The 20,295-nt window shown below is 38.2% G+C and overlaps 1 protein-coding gene across 1 annotated transcript; it reads left to right on the top strand.

The window, feature by feature from the left end:
- Positions 1-857: 857 nt before the first annotated feature.
- On the top strand, positions 858-11,993 carry LOC120575333. Its single transcript, XM_039826051.1, has 3 exons — positions 858-863; positions 9,903-10,466; positions 10,799-11,993. Exons 2-3 carry the CDS (start codon positions 9,905-9,907, stop codon positions 11,545-11,547), a joined length of 1,311 nt encoding a protein of 436 aa, XP_039681985.1. The 5' UTR covers positions 858-863; positions 9,903-9,904; the 3' UTR covers positions 11,548-11,993.
- The last annotated feature ends 8,302 nt before the right edge of the window (positions 11,994-20,295 follow it).

Raw genomic sequence — 20,295 nt, 5'->3', positions numbered from 1 at the left:
TCATTGCTATCAACTACTCCTTCACAGTTCAGGGTCACATTAGTCAGAGGATTTTACTAACCAAATATCAAACTGATCCAATCAACTCCTTAGGACGAGTGCCTAAAATACAATAAAGAAAACTGTAAATACATTAAAAAATAAATATATTTTTGTCAGGGACCAAGCAGTAAAACATGATGAAAACAGGAGTTTTTGTTGAAAAGTGGGTTTTTATTTACCAAAAAAATGCAAAAACCAATATAAACCAGGAACTTAATATCTAGGCCTATAAAAGAGGTCAACTCAATATAACTTAACCCAAAAATAGCAACAACTATACAAGATGTGAACTCCTCCTTAAAGGAGAATAGCCCACACCTGCTCATGAAACAGCTTTTGACTCAATTGTCCAATTACTTTAGGACCCTTGAAATGAAATACCCTCAAAATAAAGCTGAAAGTCTGCACTACAATTTTATCTCAATTATTTCTTTTCAAATCCATTGTGTTAGCACACAGGGCTAGAATTATGAAAACTGTGTCCGAACCTAACTGTATACTGACTTGGCCAAACCAAATTAAATACGCGGGGAAAACCAAGATGGACATAATTTGTCACTAATACAAATGAACCCAACCTGAAAAGGCCAGTGTGGTTGGGAGGGCCATGGCACTGAGAGTGCCAACTTAGAGTTTTTTTTCTTTTTTCTTCTAACAGGCAGTTGCAATGAGCCACAGCCTCTATATATAAAGGGAGATGATTTGTAATAAGTACAAGAGAACTCAGCACATAAGTTGACTTCTTACTGCTCATCATCATCATCATCATCATCATCATCATCATCACATCATCATCATCATCGTTCACTGTTAGCAAACATGTAAGTAGATAAGAATTTATTTTGCTCTGGAACTTACATTTGTGTTTTTATTCGATTATATTCCGTCTAAATCAGTTTCTCAAATGGGGGTATGTGTACCATAAGGGGTACTCTGGAGGACTGCAGGGGGTACGTGAGCAAGTTTTTGTCGCTGTTTTTGACGTTTGTCACTTTTTGAAAGTTTTTGTCACTTTTTGTCACTATTTTCAACCTGTTCTTCCTTCCTTCCAGTGGTGTAATCTAAAGTATTGTAGTGGGTGTACTTACTGTATATAGGCCAGAATCTGCCTTTTCTTTGGGGGGGGAATATCATAGTGGAGAGTCAGGGTGTCCTCCCCCAGGGAAGTTTTGAGCATCAAAGACTTAATTTCCTGTATTCTGATACACTTTAATTCACCAATTTACGGTGGAAATAGCTTTATTTAGCCTATGTGAAGAAGAACACAGATGACAATTCAAAATATATCAAAAATATAATAGTAAGTAAAAAAGTATGTTGTTGTGGGTCATTGGGTACTTTATATGTAAATCCTGGAGCTTTCTTAGTAGGTATACTGCATATACCTGCGTATCACGTAGACCAGTTATTCCCAAACTGTGGTCCTGCAGGTGGTCCGTGGAAAAGCAAAGTAAAATAATAGTTTTTTTAACCTTCATTTTACCAGGAAATTCCCATGAGAATTTAGAATATGTATATTGATATAAAATTTAAATTTAAATTAAATTGTCAAGTTATTGTGTGATTACTAGTGGCGCTCGGCTGTGACGTTCAAGTCCAGTGCCGTTAGAACCACAACACGGATCGTTGGATAGCAACAGGTTCTCTGAAGAGAACAGAGGCAGAGGTTACCAATAAGGAAGAGATTGACAGTGAGTCAGAGGCATCTGCAAGCCAGATTCCTCATAAAGAAACAAAGACAAGGAGGAAGGGAAAGATGTGGAGGGGGACAGAGGGGGATATTACGCTCATATAGGGCTGGCAAATAGACTCCAATGGCTTTTCCTTTTGAGAACTTTTTTTTAACCAGGAGTACGCCTACTGTGTTTTCATTAAATGTGTGTAGGGCCAGAGGCAAAGGATATTCTCAGGATCACATCATACACATAGCCTTTATAGGCACTTTATATAAAAATAACTGTTTTAAATTATAAATGGAATGAATAAGGCCTATTATTATTTTAATTTCCAGTTAATTTCTTGATCTCGCATTTCTGAAATGTTTTGCGGATGTGCTGTTAAGTGGACAAACTCACATAGCCTACTTTTTGGGGACTTGTAAAACTCTGAAGATTAATAATCCCCTAAAATCGCAAGAGGTTTTGAAATTTTGACTATATCCAAGTGTTCTCATTACTGTAAAAATGTAATACTCCATTGCTATGGAAATAAGCCTGTTGTTCAAATGAACTTGATTATGCCCTCGGGGGCTTGAGTAAATAAATAAATTAAATATGTGGCAGCCGTTGTGTGCAGTAAACTTTCTTTTAACGAGCCTGTTGTACTGATGTGATGACCAGTTCTAGTTTTAGTGCTAGTAGGCCTATTAGGAGGTGTGGATTAATTCAGGTGGGACTGTGACTTATATTTTATTATGTGTTTTATAAGGTGGTCCCTGAAAATTCTTGATTACAAATAGTGGTCCCACACCAATGATTCCTTCGCTTTTTTCAAAAAACAATTTTCTTCGATTTTTGTCTTCCTTCTTTCTACTGTCTTTTTCCAAGTTTAATGTTTTTTTTTTTTAAGTTTTTGTTGCCTTTTTTCATCAGCATTTAAATGTTTTTTCAGTTACAGTGCTCAACATAAGTTTATGAACCCATGCTAAAGTTGACTAAAAAGAGGAATAAAAAAATCATCTTTTGGACATTGATCTTAATGCCTTAATTACAAAAATTAAGAAAAATCCAAACTTTAAGGACATCAATTTTCTTTGTGAATGAATAATGTATCGTAAATAAATAAATGTTTTTCCTTAAAATACAAGGGGCATAAGTCAGTCCACCCCTATGTTAAATTCCCATAGAGGCAGCAGGCCGATTTTGATTATTAAAGGCCAGTTATTTCATGGATCCAGGATACTATGCATCGTGATAAAGTTCCCTTACCTAGAGATTGACATGGGGTACTTTCCATAAGATCATCTCTCAATGCAAATCAATCCAGCTATTAGGCTAACTCAAATAAAACCATGCTAAGCACTGTCCATGGCTGTTGTTTAGTAAATCTAGCGCTGGTCAGAGGGTACTTAAAAACACTCAATTCAAAATTTGAAAAAAGTTTGAGAACCACTGGTCTAAATAGTATAAATTGGTGCAGCATGTATTAACAACCTGTTCTCATTCCGAACTCGTAAAATAAGTACGTTTGGTCAGTGTCCTTCAGCGCTGATGCGACGAAAAAGGCACCCTTCGGCGTATTTGTGTAACATACTGGGGAGAGCCGCAGTTGGATGAGATTTAGCGAGTGGTATGTAAGGGGAAATAGCTGGGTAAGGACGGTGGTTGGGGTGGTGGATGGGTAAAACACCGGACTTTCACTCAGGAGACTCGGGTCCGCGCCCCGCGTGTGGCGTTTTGTTTCCCCGTCTCCGGCGTGTGTTTCCCGGCTTTTGAGGCGTCCTTTCCCCGTTGTTTTTCTCCTAAACCTAACCTCCGCGATTCCGTTCACCCGTCCCGACCAAGCGCGTCAAAAGGGACGGCAATAGTGGCGACCAAGCACGTTTACATGAGACGCTAAAGGAGACTTTTAACGTCAAATAAGAACGAGAAAGGCTCCTGCCCGAACGTCCTTATTTTACGAGTTGGGTGTGAGAATGTGTTGGTATTAAAAACTCAGCTATTCAAGCAGGCTTTCAGTTAGGCGATGGGTTTTTATGTTTTTTGTTTTATTTTCTATTTGTATTTAAATGTTCTTGTATTTTAATTTGTTGTATTGTACAGTTCATTGTGAAGCATGAAGCGATTTTTATCTGTGAAAGGTGCTATACAAATAAACTTTACTTACTTACTTACTTACTTGTCTATTTGCACCCTGTAAAAGTCTCTTAAATTCACCAAAAGTTGCCATTAGATAAGGCCTTGTTTGCATATCTAAAGATAACATTTAAAAAAACTTGTAATACAAAAATATATGTCTTAATGTAAGTAATTAACTGGAGAAGTTTCACCCATAGTGTTTGACGTTTTATAATCCATAGGCCATTTTCTCAAAATGTTTTTTTCTCAGACTCAGAGTCAGAAATCTCTTCAGTAGCACTTACTGTACATTCACCAAACTTTCCATGTCATGCTAGGCAGAGCTTGGAGGGGAACCAGCTCCTGCACCCTGACCAGGCGTGTCTAAACTCCACTGTAACCTCATCCATTCATTCACTAGCAGGGTTTCACCATGACATGGTGCTTCCTTCAGAAAGTGTAGTGAGTGAGTTAATCTACTGTCTATTGTACATTAAATTAAGTTTTACTACACTGAAGCTATCCCCCAGAGACATGTAGCAAGTCAGGTTCATTCCAAGTCAATGATGTCTATTATACAGTAGTTATAGCCTGCTGTAGAAATTGTGTGAATGCTTAACATCATTCATACAATGTTATTTTAAATCTTTATTATTATTTATCTGACATCTTCTGTAACGTTTTTGGTATTCTGTAGCACTTTATAATAACTATCCATAATTCATCATTTATTAAGCATTAGTTAACTATTAGTTAATGGTTTGTTCATTATTACTTATTAATTGTTCATACATAGTTCATCATGAGTAAAGTATTTGTTCACACAGTTATAAATGGTTTGTTCATAGTAAACAAGCCTATTAGTTAATGGTTTGTTCATCATTATTAATTAATTGTTTCTTACATAATTCATCATCAGTAAAGCATTTGTTCACATAGTTATAAATGGTTTGTTCATAGTAAATAAGCCTATCTTGAAAAATATGTTTGTAAGTACATGATTTATACTTAGCAAATAATGAAACAACCATTTGTAAATGAAATAATTTCCCCATTATAAACCAGTTACTAACTATTGCTAAATGCGTTGTTCATCATTTGTAAAGCACTGCTCCTATGTTAATTCTCATGAATAACGCATTTGTATATCGTTTGTTCATAGTAAATAAGGCTCGCGAAAATTATGTTTATAAATAGAAGTTTGACACTTTCTAAGTATTGCAAAAACCATTAGCAAATTAAATAATTTTCCCTTTATAAACTATCTACAAACTAGTAGTAATTTATTTGTTTATCATTTGTAAAGCATAGTTCCTACATTCATTCTAATCAGTAAAGCATTTGTAAATGCAGTTAGTAAATGGTTGGTCCATAGTAAGTAAGCCCATGTAAAATATTTATCAGTATATTTTTTAATAATTCCTACATGATGCATTAACCATTTGTAAATTAAGTCATTTTACCATTATCAACTAGGTACTCAGGAACTTAAGAAGTCGTTTAAAACTAGGAAGTTAATGATTAACAGACTATCTAGACCTACATTTGTTCATGTCTTAAATAAAATGTTATGATTTAGAAAAAGGCCTAAACTAATAGCTGGGGTGTTAACACATCTGTTACAAATACTTACCAATAATGTAATCCATGATTAACTCATGAGTTACTACTGGTAAGTTAAGTATATTGTGAGAGCCCATCTAAAGTGAGGACTTTGCTTTACAAATCATTTATAAAGGAGGTGCAAAGGCTAACAGAACCTGGACACACACGTATTGTTCTATTTGGACATGCCTTCAGAAATATGCCTACAGATATGGAGCTAAATCAGGGCCAAATGTTTTGTTAATTTGTAAATATATATAGTTGAAAAACTAAAGCTTGAAATTGAAAATTTAAGTTTTGGTCAAAACTTGGAAAAAATAAAACCATGTATTCAAACTAAAAATAAGTGTACCAATTTTTCTTTCAGTTTGAATAAAATTTAGATTAAATTCTGGAATTATTTTTTCACTTTATATTTGTTTTCAGTTCCACATTTCATGTAACATGTAACGTTATAGTGTAAAACGTAATTTATCAGGCCAGAGCATTAATGTAAAGTCATATTTGTCTACTCTGTAAAAAGAGACCTTCTTCACTGCAGCCACTGTCGAGTTATGGTCATTAACAAAGACCACTACACGTTAAAGTAAAAAAAACTTGAGCTGGACACTGAAATTAATGTAAAAACACCAGCTAGTGTGAAGCTAACGTTAGTTAATGCTAACTTTAGTGCTAGTGATGCTTGATTGCCAGCTTTGTCCAGCTGTCCACCTATATTCCCTTTTATGTGTTAATCACAAAAAAAATGCCACTGTGGGGATAACGTCACAAAGTATCTATTCAAAAATGCTAATATCTTTCACATGTCTTACCTGTGGGCTGGTGCCAGTGAATACTGTGGTGCTACATTCAAAGTTGTACATGGAAGTGGGAGAAGTCATTGTTCCTGCTGAACTGCACAATCTGGCACAGTTTATTGCTCTTATAGTGTAATTGGTACCATGTGTTGTCCAAAACAATTTTTTAAATGGAACTTTGTCACTGGTTAAGTTTGTTAAGTAAAAATCACATATATATAGTGGATAGAAAGCATTCAGTCATAGTTCTCACAGTAACACCATTTCCTGAAGGCAACATGACAGCCTTCTTTGTTAGGCTGTCACTCATAATGCCACGCCCCTCTGAGTTGAAGCCACGCCCCCTACGCAAAATCAGGGCCAAAAGTCTGAAACCGAAAAAAAATGATCTGAAAGTGAAAAACAGATCTGAAACTGAAAAAAAAAGATTTGAAACCGAAAAAAAAGATTTGAAGCTGTAAAAAAAATAAGTTTTGAATCTGAAAACATGAAATGTGGAACTGAAAACAAATATAAAGTGAAAAACGAAAATTTATAATTTATTCAAAATAATTCCAGAATTTAATCTATATTTTATTCAAACTGAAAGAAAAATGTGTACACTTATTTTTAGTTTGAATACATGGTTTTATTTTTTCCAAGTTTTGACCAAAACTTAAATTTTCAATTTCAAGCGTTAGTTTTTCAACTATATATATTTTTTTCAAATTAACAAAACATTTGGCCCTGATTTAGCTCCATATTACAGATAGTTAGTGTATCAATGCATCTTTAACAAGCATTTACCAACACATCAATCCATGATTAACTCATGAGTTACTACTGATTAGTTGACTACATGATGTGAGCCCATCTAAAGTGAGGACTTGCTATGCTTTACAAAGCATTTATAAATGAGTTGCAAAGCCTAGCAGATACAACAGAAATACAAGTAAAAAAAGTATTTGTAACCCTTATTACGATGTAGTAAGAATGTACATTTATAAAATAGCTCGTAGTAGTGTTATGTAGTTTATCAGTGTGAATTTGGACCAGAACCAGAAGAAAACTAGATTGTTAAGAGCCAGAGAATTGAACATCAATAAAGAGACTAGGAAACCAAGATAAAGTTTGAGAAGTGTATTAATATACACAGAAACATGGCATACACATATACAGATAAAACACAGGTATGAAAAATAACAACTAAAATAATAAAGTGCGCTCATAAAATAAACCCTTTTCAGTTCTATGAGCTCAATTGTTCTTTGATGACAAGAGTTCAGAGATGTTCAACGTTGGGGCCCATATGAGTTTGGTTTCTGTTTGTCCTACCACCATGAAGAAGGAATCCAGGGCAATCCGTATAAGTTCTGAGTCTTGATCCTGTAGCTGCCACCCAGCCCACTGAACTGGGAATCTCTAACCCCTGGAAGACTCTGGGATCTGAAGAATCAATGTGATCCAATATCCCTCTCTGGACCGGACCTCCCGTGCATAGCGCTTCTCAAACCTCCACCTCCTCCACCTGTAGATAAGGCCAAATCAGTTCTCTCAATTACTATTCAGAAATAAAATCAATTGCTTAGGCTACAATGAAAATAAAATGAGGTGATATTTCAGTTAACCCATACTGAAATATCTAAACCTCTATTCAGTTTGTACAACCGTTCTTAAATTTCTTCTCTTAATTATCAAAAATATATAAATCCCTTTCAGGTATCAAAAGTACATTTATATTAATAGGTAACCTTTATACAAAAAATACATTTCTAATTCAAGTTTTATGGAACCTACCTTTAATAACCACACTATTCTTAATATAATTGCATAAATTGCATGTAAAAATCTCTCAAATTGTATTATTTTCCCATAACTTAAGCTACAGTGTTGTAATCTAGAGGCATTAAGACATGCGTGCTTATTTATCCCTCCCTGCACAGGTAACAGTAGAAAGAATGCACTAAAAATTAGCCTCTTTAAGTTACTTCTCCATAAACTCCAGTTAAACAATTAAACACACAACTAACTGGATTCAGATACAGCTCTCTTTCGCTCAATAGGATTTAGTATGTAGAATTGATTTAATTCACTAAATGTCGTTCTTTATCTCTTACCGAGTGAATAACAGCAGCCTTATATGAGGTTCCGATGCAGCGCCTAAAGGGACGTGAGGGGACGTAAATCTGGCGATCTAACGTATAGTTGATAGCTGATTGGTCAGCTCACGGACCCAAGTTCACCCATTGGCTTATTTACAAGCCCATCAAATTTAACAATTGTCCCTGTGTCCTTTGTATGGTGAACAGGACTTGACAATAATGACAAACCATTTATGAGTGTGTATACAAATGCGTTATTCATGAGAATTAACATAGGAGCAGTGCTTTACAAATGATGAACAAAGCATTTAGCAATAGTTAGTAACTGGTTTATAATGGGGAAATTATTTCATTTACAAATGGTTGTTTCATTATTTGTTAAGTATAAATCATGTACTTACAAACATATTTTTCAAGATAGTCTTATTTACTATGAACAAACAATTTATAACTGTGTGAACAAATACTTTACTCATGATGAACTATGTATGAACAATTAATCAGTAATAATGAACAAACCATTAACTAATAGTTAACTAATGCTTAATAAATGATGCATTATGGATATTTATTATAAAGTGCTACCTGGTATTCAACTTATTCTGCATACTTTGAGCCACAGAAACCATTCCAATATCAAAATCTTTAGCTCTTTAAGGACATGATGGCTCCTTTTCAACTTTCTTTCTGCTAGTTATACTTTTTAAAATATGAAACCCCCAATGGAGAGAATGTTCAAACCCTCTTCAACTTATCCTAATTGAAAATGCTATTCCTTCTACATATTTTCAGCTACAGATGTCACTCAAACTTAAAATCATTCACAAAACATCCAGCTATTATAGTTTAATGCAGCTTTTTGATATATTTAACTTTGATTTATCACCTTTTAAGTATTAAGCTGTTTTCAGAAATCCCCTGAGTTTTTAATGGAGTGTGTATGTGGTGGAACTGTCACACTCCACAACAGCAGCGGAAAAACAATTCTTTTCACTTTGCCTCCCCCTCCACAACTGTGTGTGGTGTCCTTTCTAACAATGGACTTAGGGAGGCAGTCTGACTTTCACATGAGCCACAGTGAGCTTCCAAGTGAAGCCATATCCACCAACTGCCGCACTGCCTCCTGTACTAAATCATACCAGAAATACCAGGAGAGAAAGAAGAGAGGCCCTTTTTGGACAGCTACTGTCCTCACATTTCTTACACAACACACACACCATTTTTATCACAGCATGTTCAGCAGGGTGTCGTCTCTCTCTCTCTCTCACACACAGTCATAAACATTAACCAGATAGCAATCACGGTCCTTGAGCGAGAAGCAGGAGTATGAAAGCTGTACCTAAGCCTGGCTCATGTTTGTGAAATGAAGGCTCTGTTGCCTTTCGTTTAGACGACGACAGCGTTTAAAACCCTCCAGAGTGGAAATCTTAAAAACGCTCCACCATCGCGTTCCCGTCTAAAGAGTACAAATGCACTGTGAGAGAATGCAGGATTGCTCCTCTGCCAGAGAAAATAAAACACGAGCTCAGCAGATTTGTTTGGTTCACAGGTTATAAAAAACACCCTAATATTTTTTCTATGTTGTGTTGTCTGTGTTGCAGTCATGGCGTTCCCTCGGCTGTCTGCCTCCATGCTGTTGGCTTCACTGATCCTTCTTCTCTACTGGACGACATCCTCAGCTCGGTCACATGACCCCCAGTCCTTCGTCGTCTCACCATCCTACAGGGTGAAGAGAGACCTGGATTCGAAGAGGGGGATGGTTTCCGGCACCAGAGAGAAAGTAGAAAAGTATTTGGCCGTGGGAAAAAGCTTCCTGACTGTCGTCAAAGAAGTGATTGGAAAGAGTGATACCAATAAGTCATCAGCTGTGATTAAAAGTCTTGCAGACGTCGCCAGCTTGGCGCCTGGCATCAGTGGTCTGGTTGCGTCTTTTGTCAACATGGTCTTGATCTTCATCCCTCAGAATGACCCGGTGCTGGAAGAGGTGAAGAAAGGGTTTGAAGAAGTGAACAAGAAGTTGGACTCTATCTCCATCCACATCTCCAACCTGGCAATAGACGTAGAATGGTTTAACTACGCCAGCGTCTACTCTCAAGACGAGCTCCGCATCCTCAACTCCTGGAAGAAGTTCAATGATCTTCTTCAGAACAGCCAGTCGGTACAAAGTAAAGTGAAAAAAGTCTTAATTTTGTGGGGGGGGGAGAAAAAAAAACAATTTGAAGGAAGAGGGGGTGAGAAAAACTCAGAAAACACCTACTGGTGCAATTTTTTTTTTTTTTTTTTTTTTTTTTTTTTTTTTTTTTTTTTTTTGTTTTTTTTTTTTTTTTTTTTTTTTTTTTTTTTTTTTTTTTTTTTTTTTTTTTTTTTTTGAAGAGGGTTGTGGGGATGTGTGAAAAAAAAAAACAACAAAGAGCCATCGCTGATGAGGTGAAAAAGTTCTAGATAAAAAAAAAAAAAAAAAAAAGTTGTACAAGGAGTAAGTAAAATTCGTGTAAAATTAAGGACAAAGTACGTTACTGTGGGGAAAAGTGGTGTCTTATGAAGGGTAGACAGTTTAGATGTGTTATGCCCTTCTCTTACTATGCTAAAGCGACTCATGCTGTCTATGGGGAAGAGTTTGCTGTGGCTCCAGCACCCATACTCCAACATGACTGTGAGGGGAGTTACCCGTTGACGACCTATACAAGAAAGATTTCCATCTATAACTCTCGGAGGTTGCCTGTCTGCCAAAGTGGAACATGTAGCAACAATGGAAGGTGCAATCAGCTGCTGGACTCCAATGAATGGTTGTGTGAGTGTCAAGGTGGTTACTATGGTGAGAGATGTGAAAAGAGGACCCCCATTGGCAACGCTACAGCGGTCGATATACCAGTTGTTCCTGATATCAACACCATTGACACCAAAATGAAAATGATAGAGGTCAAACTGGAAGAGATTCTTAAGTCTATCAATGGCACTGCTACAGTTACAACTTGTATATCACAAGTTGTTCCTGACATTGTCAAAATTGACACCAAACTGAAAATGATGGAGATCAAACTGGAAAACAAACTCAAGGAGATTCTCAAGTCTATCAAATGCAGTGGTGAGAGATGTGAAGACAGAACCTCCATTGCTACAGCGATCAATTTACAAGTTGTTCCTGATATCAGAACCATTGACACCAAAATAAAAAGGATGGAGATAAAACTGGAAGATATTCTCTACATCCTCGAATGCAGCAATCGTGGCTGGTTACAATGGTGAGAAATGATGGAGGTCCAACTCAAGGAGATTCTCAACATCCTCAACAACAAATGTCGTGGCTAATAGGAGATATGTATCTGCAGACAGCTGATGGACAACAGGAACGATGACTTACTGCCAACGGACAAACTGAAGACACATCACCTGACTGAGCATCTGAGAACGGCACCATGAAGGAAGAACAAGAAAACAATGCTCATTAAAGACTAAATTATGTTTAGTCAACAACTCTAGTCTGTAAAACCTCCTCCCAACGGTGAAGCATGTCAGTGTCAGAGATGAGTTGTTTCTTTAGACAACTGGATGATGATGAGTTGGTCTGTTGTTCTGTCCTCATGTCCTTGAATCTCTCCAGCTGATGTCAGCATGACCCAAACAGTCACTATACTATACTATGTACTATATACTATAATAACTAATACTATATTATTCACTATACAGGAAATACACCAGGTTTAGATACTGTATAATAATCTGAATTATTTATTCTGACTACAATGTTTATTTCAGTTTTAAACCATCAACTAAGTTGTTTATTTTGATTCATTAAAAGCTTGAAGGTCCTGAAAATAATTAAATATATGAATAATTAAAGTTATTAAAGTAACATTATAACTGTTATAACTGCAGTCTGTTCCAGCTCAGTGTAACTCTGTTGTTCTTGATACGACCTGTTAGAAAAACTAATCAACTCTTCTTGTTTCTATTAATATTAAACTGTTTGCATGATAGAAGCCAAAATATTGCTGATGTTCTCACAAGATAAATCTTGGGAGCCACTTCCTGACCTCGTGGGAAACAACATCACCTTTTGTATTATGACTTAATTTTTACTCCTAGAAAAAGCTGCTGTAGTGGGCTTTCGTCAGTTATTTTCTGTACTTTGCTGTGAGTGCTGTAAAACTGACTTTACTTGCAAATAAACAAACTTTGAGATAATTTCAGTGATTCTGTCCATCTCTTGATTAATAATTATCTTAAAGGGGTGATAGAATGATTATATAGGATATTTCACACTGTTCCTTAAAGGAGAATTCCGGCCAATTTTTACGTTAATCTTGATCGCTATAGCTACGCGAGTACTTTCGATAGAAAAAAACCCGACCCGAATCAGTGCAGGTAACACGGAGAAGCTGCAGCTACGTACTACAAGCGTCCACTGAGCTAAAACGGCAGTGCTCGGGGCAAGTTTTAGAGTGCCTTTGTGCCTCTTAACAGACACAAAATGCAATTAATATGTCTGTGCCACATGAACAGGGCCCTTACGTGTCAACAAGATGCGTTTTCAACTCAGACATTGTTTAAATTCACCTACCCTGGTCCCTGTCTCGATCCTGCCGGTAGCTAGCTTGCCCTGCTAGCTGATAGCCGTTAGCTGCCGTTTGGTGAGTTTATTCAGACAGGCTTCTGTGATAATCATCCCAATAACAATCCACGGAGGCGGTGGTGTGGCTATGTCCTCCAGAGGACAGGTCCTGTCACGTCTTGAAGTGTATTCCCCCCTAAAAAAAACAGTAGTGTGGTAGTAGCTGTTAGCTGCCCTACGGTGAGTGTGTACAGCCAGATAGCTGTTAGCCGTTAGCTGCTAGCTGCTGTCCGGAGAATATTCAGCCAGGCATCTGTGATAATCATCCCAATAAAAATCCAAGGAGCGCCCGGTGGTGTGGCTATGTCCCCCAGTTACTGAAGGCTAGCTTTAGCTTGTGCTTGGAGCGGCAAGTTCATCTGCCTGTTTCCCCTCTCTCTGTCAGTCTCGTTCTTTCCAACTCTTGAGGCTAGTTCTTCGTTATTCGTCTCGGGTTCGAATAAATAAGGACGACCATCAAACTCAAAAAGCTCTTCCGTGTGTTGTATATCTGCTATATTCTTCATACTCCAAGCTTCTTCCCTTATAAACAACTCCGCTTTTCACTCTTCACACACTACGCTCCAATCTGCACACTACGGTTTACCTTTTTCTGCTACAACTGAATTCCCAGGAGACAGCGCGATGCAACAGATAAGCTTCAGTAACGCTATTACTGTGCAAGCCACAGACATCGTTTATCCAGTTTCCATGTAGTTACATAGTCACTGATATGGTCATAACCACTACAGTGCTCAATTACCTAGTTTGAGGGGGAAATAATCTAAACCTTTCGCTGTGAAGGCATGATCTGTCCTATGCAGGACATCCACCAGCCCACCGGGCGCTCCGTGGATTTTTATTGGGATGATTATCACAGATGCCTGGCTGAATATTCTCCGGACAGCAGCTAGCAGCTAACGGCTAACAGCTATCTGGCTGTACACACTCACCGTATGGCAGCTAACAGCTACTACCACACTACTGGTTTTTTTAGGGCGGAATACACTTCAAGACGTGACAGGACCTGTCCTCTGGAGGACATAGCCACACCACCGCCTCCGTGGATTGTTATTGGGATGATTATCACAGAAGCCTGTCTGAATACACTCACCAAACGGCAGCTAACGGCTATCAGCTAGCAGGGCAAGCTAGCTACCGGCAGGATCGAGACAGGGACCAGGGTAGGTGAATTTAAACAATGTCTGAGTTGAAAACGCATCTTGTTGACACGTAAGGGCCCTGTTCATGTGGCACAGACATATTAATTGCATTTTGTGTCTGTTAAGAGGCACAAAGGCACTCTAAAACTTGCCCCGAGCACTGCCGTTTTAGCTCAGGGGACGCTTGTAGTACGTAGCTGCAGCTTCTCCGTGTTACCTGCACTGATTCGGGTCGGGTTTTTTTCTATCGAAAATACTCGCGTAGCTATAGCGATCAAGATTAACGTAAAAATTGGCCGGAATTCTCCTTTAAGGTCTCCTAATAGGGTATGAAACATTGGTTGGGCTGAAAATGTCCCAGGTGCTATTTTATGGCATATATGCATTCCTGTGTTTTGGCTCTATTTGGAACGACAGCTTTTCTTCCAAATATGGTATGCTCATGAATACTTAGATGAGCTGCGCGCTGATTGGTTGAGCGACCACATACACACACATTGGAGACGAGACCAGAGGCCCGTTCCAGAAAGCAGGTTTAGTGAAAACTGAGTTGGTTAACCCTGAGATGAGGGAAACTCTGGGTTTTCCGTTCCAGAAAGAGAGGTAACTTAACCCCGGAGTCAGTTACTATGGTAACTGAGCCTGTGAACCTAACCTGGTCGGGGGCAGGTTTTCTTCAAGAAACCTCGAGTTTCTCTCAGTCTCATCCCTCTCAGAGGGAGGGGAAACTCATTTCCTCATTCATTCATTCAGTCTGTATCAGGCGCATTTTAAAGTTTTTTTCAATCGCTAACAAGCACTTACCCATACTTCGGATACTTTTTCTAAACTCTTAACACAGACTGACACCTACAAAACACAATTGGCCAAATGGATAATTTTCTTCTCAAAAACACATTTTGTTAAATATATACTAACTCTCCATTTCAAGACAGAACACGTGTTTCTCTGCACACACTGACTTTACCAAAACACTGGAAATCTGACTCAAAATGAAATTATTCTGTCAACGAATAACACTTGTTTTCACTTCACAAGGTACATGCAGTCAATCAAAGTACACCAGGTTTCAAAATACTGGCTATTGTTGAGATTATAAAAACTGCATACTTATGTTTCAGGTATTTGCATGCAAAACATGCTATCCACCTTTTACAATAAATTTCTTGGTTGGGAACTGTATGTCCACATGTACAATAATGTTCACATTCAAACACATTTCAGTAAAAAGCAAATTATTTTTTTTTCCTTACTGTTTACTAAAGGAATTACAGTAGAAACACAGTATACAGTAATAGAACAGAACAAGTTTTACAGTAATGCTTACAGTGAACAAAATATCCATGAAACACAAAAAAAAAACGCAGCAAAAAGCCCAGATAAAAAAGGGGGAACAAAAAAGCACAAAATGACTGTATCTAATCCCTGTGATCTTCAGGGTTAGGCCACATGTTTTCATCAACATCACATCTGATATCATCCAAGGCGATGCACCTGGGACAAAACCACTTGGCATGTTGGATCCACCCTTGGCAATCATGAACTGTGATATCCCTGCATCCAGCATCCATGGCTTCAAGGAGGGACATCTGGTCATGTGGCTGATGGTCATAAACCTTCCACCTCCATGCAGAAAAGAACTCCTCTGTGGGGTTGAGGAAAGGTGAATAGGGTGGAAGGAAGAGACTTACCAGTCTTGGGTGGTCTTCAAACCATGATGTTATTGCTTGCGAATGGTGGAAAGCAACATTGTCCCAGGAAATGACAAAGGTCCTCATGTTTTCACCCTCCTGATCCTGCTCTGGTACCAGGCCCTGGTGGAGATCATTGAGAAAGGAGAGGAGGCGCTCGGTATTATAGGGTCCAACCTGACATTTGGGAAGGAGTAATCCTGGATTTGCCATTGCTGCACACATGGTAATGTTCGCCCCTCTCTGTCCTGGCACATCAACTGAGGCCCTCTTTCCAATTATATTTCGTCCACGTCGACGCCTTTTGCACAGATTGAATTCTGCCTCATCTATGGAAATGAATTCATGAGGGGCCTGGTTGGCCTCCAATTCCATAACTCTCTGAAACAAAGTTTATGTATATCATGTCATTATTGTATATCATACTGTACTGTAACCTATTACTGTGTAGGTTCTCTACTTGCAAAGTACAAAGCTTATAGAACTGGACATTGAGTTGAATATACACTATACCTGGACATACTGTCGTCGTAGCTCCTTGACTCCCTCACTGTTCCTCTCAAAGGGAACAGTGTAGAGCTGCTTCATCCGCCCTCTGTGTTTAGACAATGTCGGCGTAATGGTTGTGAGGCTGATGCTTTCGATATTGTTAAATATCTCATGGTCCTCCACAATTCGAGTTTGAATTTCACTCAGTTTTATTGCATTATTTGCAACAACCATTTCTACAATGGCAAGCTCTTGATCATTATTGAGGAGCTTTCCTCTTCCCCCAGAGGGTGGAAGACGTTGCATTCTTTAGAGGGACAAAAGAAATTCAACATATGCATTACTGTATGACCTTATTGACATGTCAAGTGAGAATAGAAACAATCCATGTAAAATGCAATACTTACCTGTTGGTTTGTTGAAAGATGCGTATAATGGAGGCAACCGTTGACCGCCTCAACTTGGGTTGCCCTCTTTCACCAGCCTCTCTTAGTGAAAGACCGTGGTTGATCACATGGTCAGTGATAGTGGCACGAATTTCATCACTGACTACTGTTCTTACAGCCCTTGGAATGCCACCACCACGCATTCTTACACCTCTACCTCGCCCTCTCCTTGGGCCTGCTCTTCTCCCCAGCCCTGCTCCTCTCACTGCTCCTCTCACTGCTCCTCTCGCTGCTCCTCTCACTGCTCCTCCACTGCTCCTCCCACTGCTCCTCCCACTGCTCCTCTCACTGCTCCTCTCACTGCTCCTCTCACTGCTCCTCTCACTGCTCCTCCCACTGCTCCTCCCACTGCTCCTCTCACTGCTCCTCCCACTGCTCCTCCCACTGCTCCTCTCACTGCTCCTCTCACTGCTCCTCCCACTGCTCCTCTCACTGCTCCTCTCACTGCACCTGCACCTCCTTCTGCATCTCTCACTGCTTCTGCACCTCTCCCTCCATCTCTCACTGGGCCTGCTCTTCTCGCTGGGCCCCTTGCTCTCCCTCTTCCTCTTCTTCGTCCAGACATTACAGTGTTTGTATTCTTCTGTTTCTGTTTCCAAAAATATCACTCCTCAAAGTTCTTCTTTTATAGTAATTGAAAGAAATAACCCCTTCCACTGAGTCTAAGCCAGACTGGAATCAGCTGTGGTTGGCCCACTTTACCCAACATGAATCAGCTGTGTGTCAATTTTTCAATTCTCTTTTATTTTCAGCTGAGATATGTTGTTTTTGAACTCATATCATTGCAGAAGCAGATGTTTTTATACTGTATCTAAGGTTTGGATAATTGTTTTTGCTATTGTGGGATGTTGTGTGTTAACATTCGTAAATACTACACAAACAATCATTTTGTTGGGAGGTATAGCTTGTCTGTTAAGAAAATGTGGAAATGTGTTCACTGACTGCATATTGTGTGAAAAAGACATGAAATATGTGAATTGTATAGCCAAAAAAGACTGATGCTGTGCTAATTGTGTTTAGAGTTTTGAAAATGTGACAACTGTTTGGACAAATGCTTGTTAGCGACTGAAAAAAACTGTAATGCAGTTTGTTATCTGCATGAATAAAAAAACGTATTGGTTTATATTAGGCAGACTATAAAACGTTTTTTTTTCTCAAACATGTCATGTCCTTTTGTCGACGATCCCGTTGATGAAAAAGCTGTATTACTTCACAGAGAGTTTACGTCGGGAGATGATATTGAGTCCCGACTATAGATGTTTTTTCATTTCCACATAACCGATTTGAGAGGTATTTTTTATCACAGTCTATTAGATATATATATACTGTACCTTATCCTTCCACTAGTTCAACATCGTGGACAGGCTTTAACATCCCAGCAGATTCTTTGTGTCGCATTACTGTGGTGGAAGTTTTCCTTGAAGCAGCAAAGTTAGTGATATTCATGATAAAATCAAAACGAATAACGACTGTTTGAGAATTAAACCAAAGTTTGGTCTTTGAGTATTTATTTACATTTGCAAATGGAGAAAACACAGTTTCAAAGGTACACGCAGCACAACTGAAAATGTCTTTCTAACCTAAAGTCTAGACATCCAAACATCATCAATAATCTATCAGTTATATTTGTGTGGTCATGAGGAACCACATAAGGTACAAAACCCCTAATTAGCCCCAATTTAGTAGCATTCGTATACCAACCACCATTTTCTCAATGATATGGAAAGTAGTGAACGCATCACCCGTCTTTTCCTCCAGTCACCCTAATGTGTTGGTGAATGTAAATGTTGGGAGGAATGGTTACACGTGATTTATCATACTTTTCAAAAAACCATAAATGCAATAGAAAATCATATTAATCACACTACAAATGTGGAAAACCCCCCATGTTCTTCTTGAAGGGTACCTGTTCCAGTCCTTTCTGTCCGTCTGCTCCTTGTGTGTGTGTTCAGAGCACTCTGCTCTGAAAGTGTGTGTGATCATCTCAGAGGAATGTCAACAGTTCCTCCAAAGAATGTGCAGTGAGTGTGTGTGTGTTCAGAGAGAGAGAGGTGGTGTGTCCTCTACAATTGTGAAGTATATTCTGCTGTCACTGTCAGAGAATGTGTTGTGGTTGTCAGAGAAGAGATCAGTATCACTGCTGTCTTCTGAAATGATTTTAAACAGCAGGCTACAATAGCAGTATGTAGCTTCTGGTTTTTCCCTCCTTGGAAAAACTTCTGGTTTTCCTCCTCTCTCAATGTGTGGCAAACAGTGAGAAAAACTCCAGTTTTCCCTGTCGCTTCAGAAATGGCACGTAGGTGACTCAGCAGAGGATCTGCTCGTAGAAAAACCTGTTCTCTCCTCCACATCTGGAACCTTTCACTGCCCTGTGTCACTGGAACGATCTCGATGGTCACCGTCTATTTGCCAATCCTTCCTCCTGAAGTTGTATCACCCCAGAATCCCCAGGCTTGACACCTGGATTCTTACGGCCAAAAGAGCAGAAGAAAATTCTCACGCAATAACCTAACCTAACCTATCATTTCCCTTATACTGCCGTGGAAGAAATAGGTGTTTTTTATTATGGGCCTCTCCCTACCTATGTCAAAAAAAAATCTTTAGAGCAAAATTCTTTAGAGCAAATCAGAATCCACAAAACTAAAACAATTACTATTGCATCCCCTTACACTACTGTGTCAATCAGGGGTAGATGATCCTTTTGTTTACAGTTGAACTATCAATTTTGTCAATGTTGTTCTCAGCTAAGCAGATTTTTTTCTTTAAATGTTAATTGTTAACTATTCTATCACTTTGGTTATTCAAGGTCTTTTAAGCTGGAGCTACAGTGATGTCACAACAAATGTTTCAAACGTCTTTAGAAAAATTATTTAACACTATTTATTTCCCTTGCTACTTTATTAAACCCTTATCTCTTTATTAAACCCCTTATTTATCATTGCTACTATATCCCTCCTATTTGAGACATGACAAAGCTCATGACTCAAAAGCAATATAAATAATCTGTTTAATATTCTAATCCTTAACATTGTTCTAGGTTTTACAGCAAATCCTGTTTATCAGTAACCAAAGTTCAATAAATAATTTCTTTAGGGGAATTTTCACCTCAGTAAAGTGTTTCAACGTCAACATCAACTAATGTAGTTTAGACAATTGGTGACATAGCAACTCAAAAACTCATTAGAGTATGATATGAAATGTACTGCTTTTAGGATTAAATCTCATTTAAACCTTCATTTATCCAATATCACCATTAAACTAAGACAAATTACCCAAAATACATTGTTTGTCATTTTTTTTATCTCCAGTTTACAAACCAAAGTAACACTAATTACTATCTGCTAGTTCCAAGAATCATTACAACTTAAAGTTTTTAGCCTTCTATTTATCCAAATCGTTACCTGTTATGGGAAGTATCATATCCTATAACATTCAACAAAAATGTATATCAAAATCATTTCTTTAAACCAAAATTTCACTTGTACTACTCATGTTTGGTTTTAGCTTGTGTCTTATCTCTGTGTGGTGTGTGTGTGTGTGTGTGTCTCCTCCTCTGGCTGTCCTCTCTCAAAGAAAGAAGGATTTCTCAAGGGTACATATAAACACATTTTTTA

This window comes from Perca fluviatilis, chromosome 15 (assembly GCF_010015445.1).
Source record: "Perca fluviatilis chromosome 15, GENO_Pfluv_1.0, whole genome shotgun sequence".
In the NCBI taxonomy this organism is placed as follows: domain Eukaryota; kingdom Metazoa; phylum Chordata; class Actinopteri; order Perciformes; family Percidae; genus Perca; species Perca fluviatilis.
This window is presented reverse-complemented; position numbering and strand designations above follow the sequence as displayed.

Excerpts from the sequence above, each read along its gene's own strand:
- LOC120575333 (XM_039826051.1), top strand. The coding sequence starts at position 9,905 with ATGGCGTTCCCTCGGCTGTCTGCCTCCATGCTGTTGGCTTCACTGATC. Across the intron at positions 10,467-10,798 it reads GAACAGCCAGTCGGTACAAA|TTAAGGACAAAGTACGTTAC; the intron begins GTAAAGTGAAAA and ends ATTCGTGTAAAA.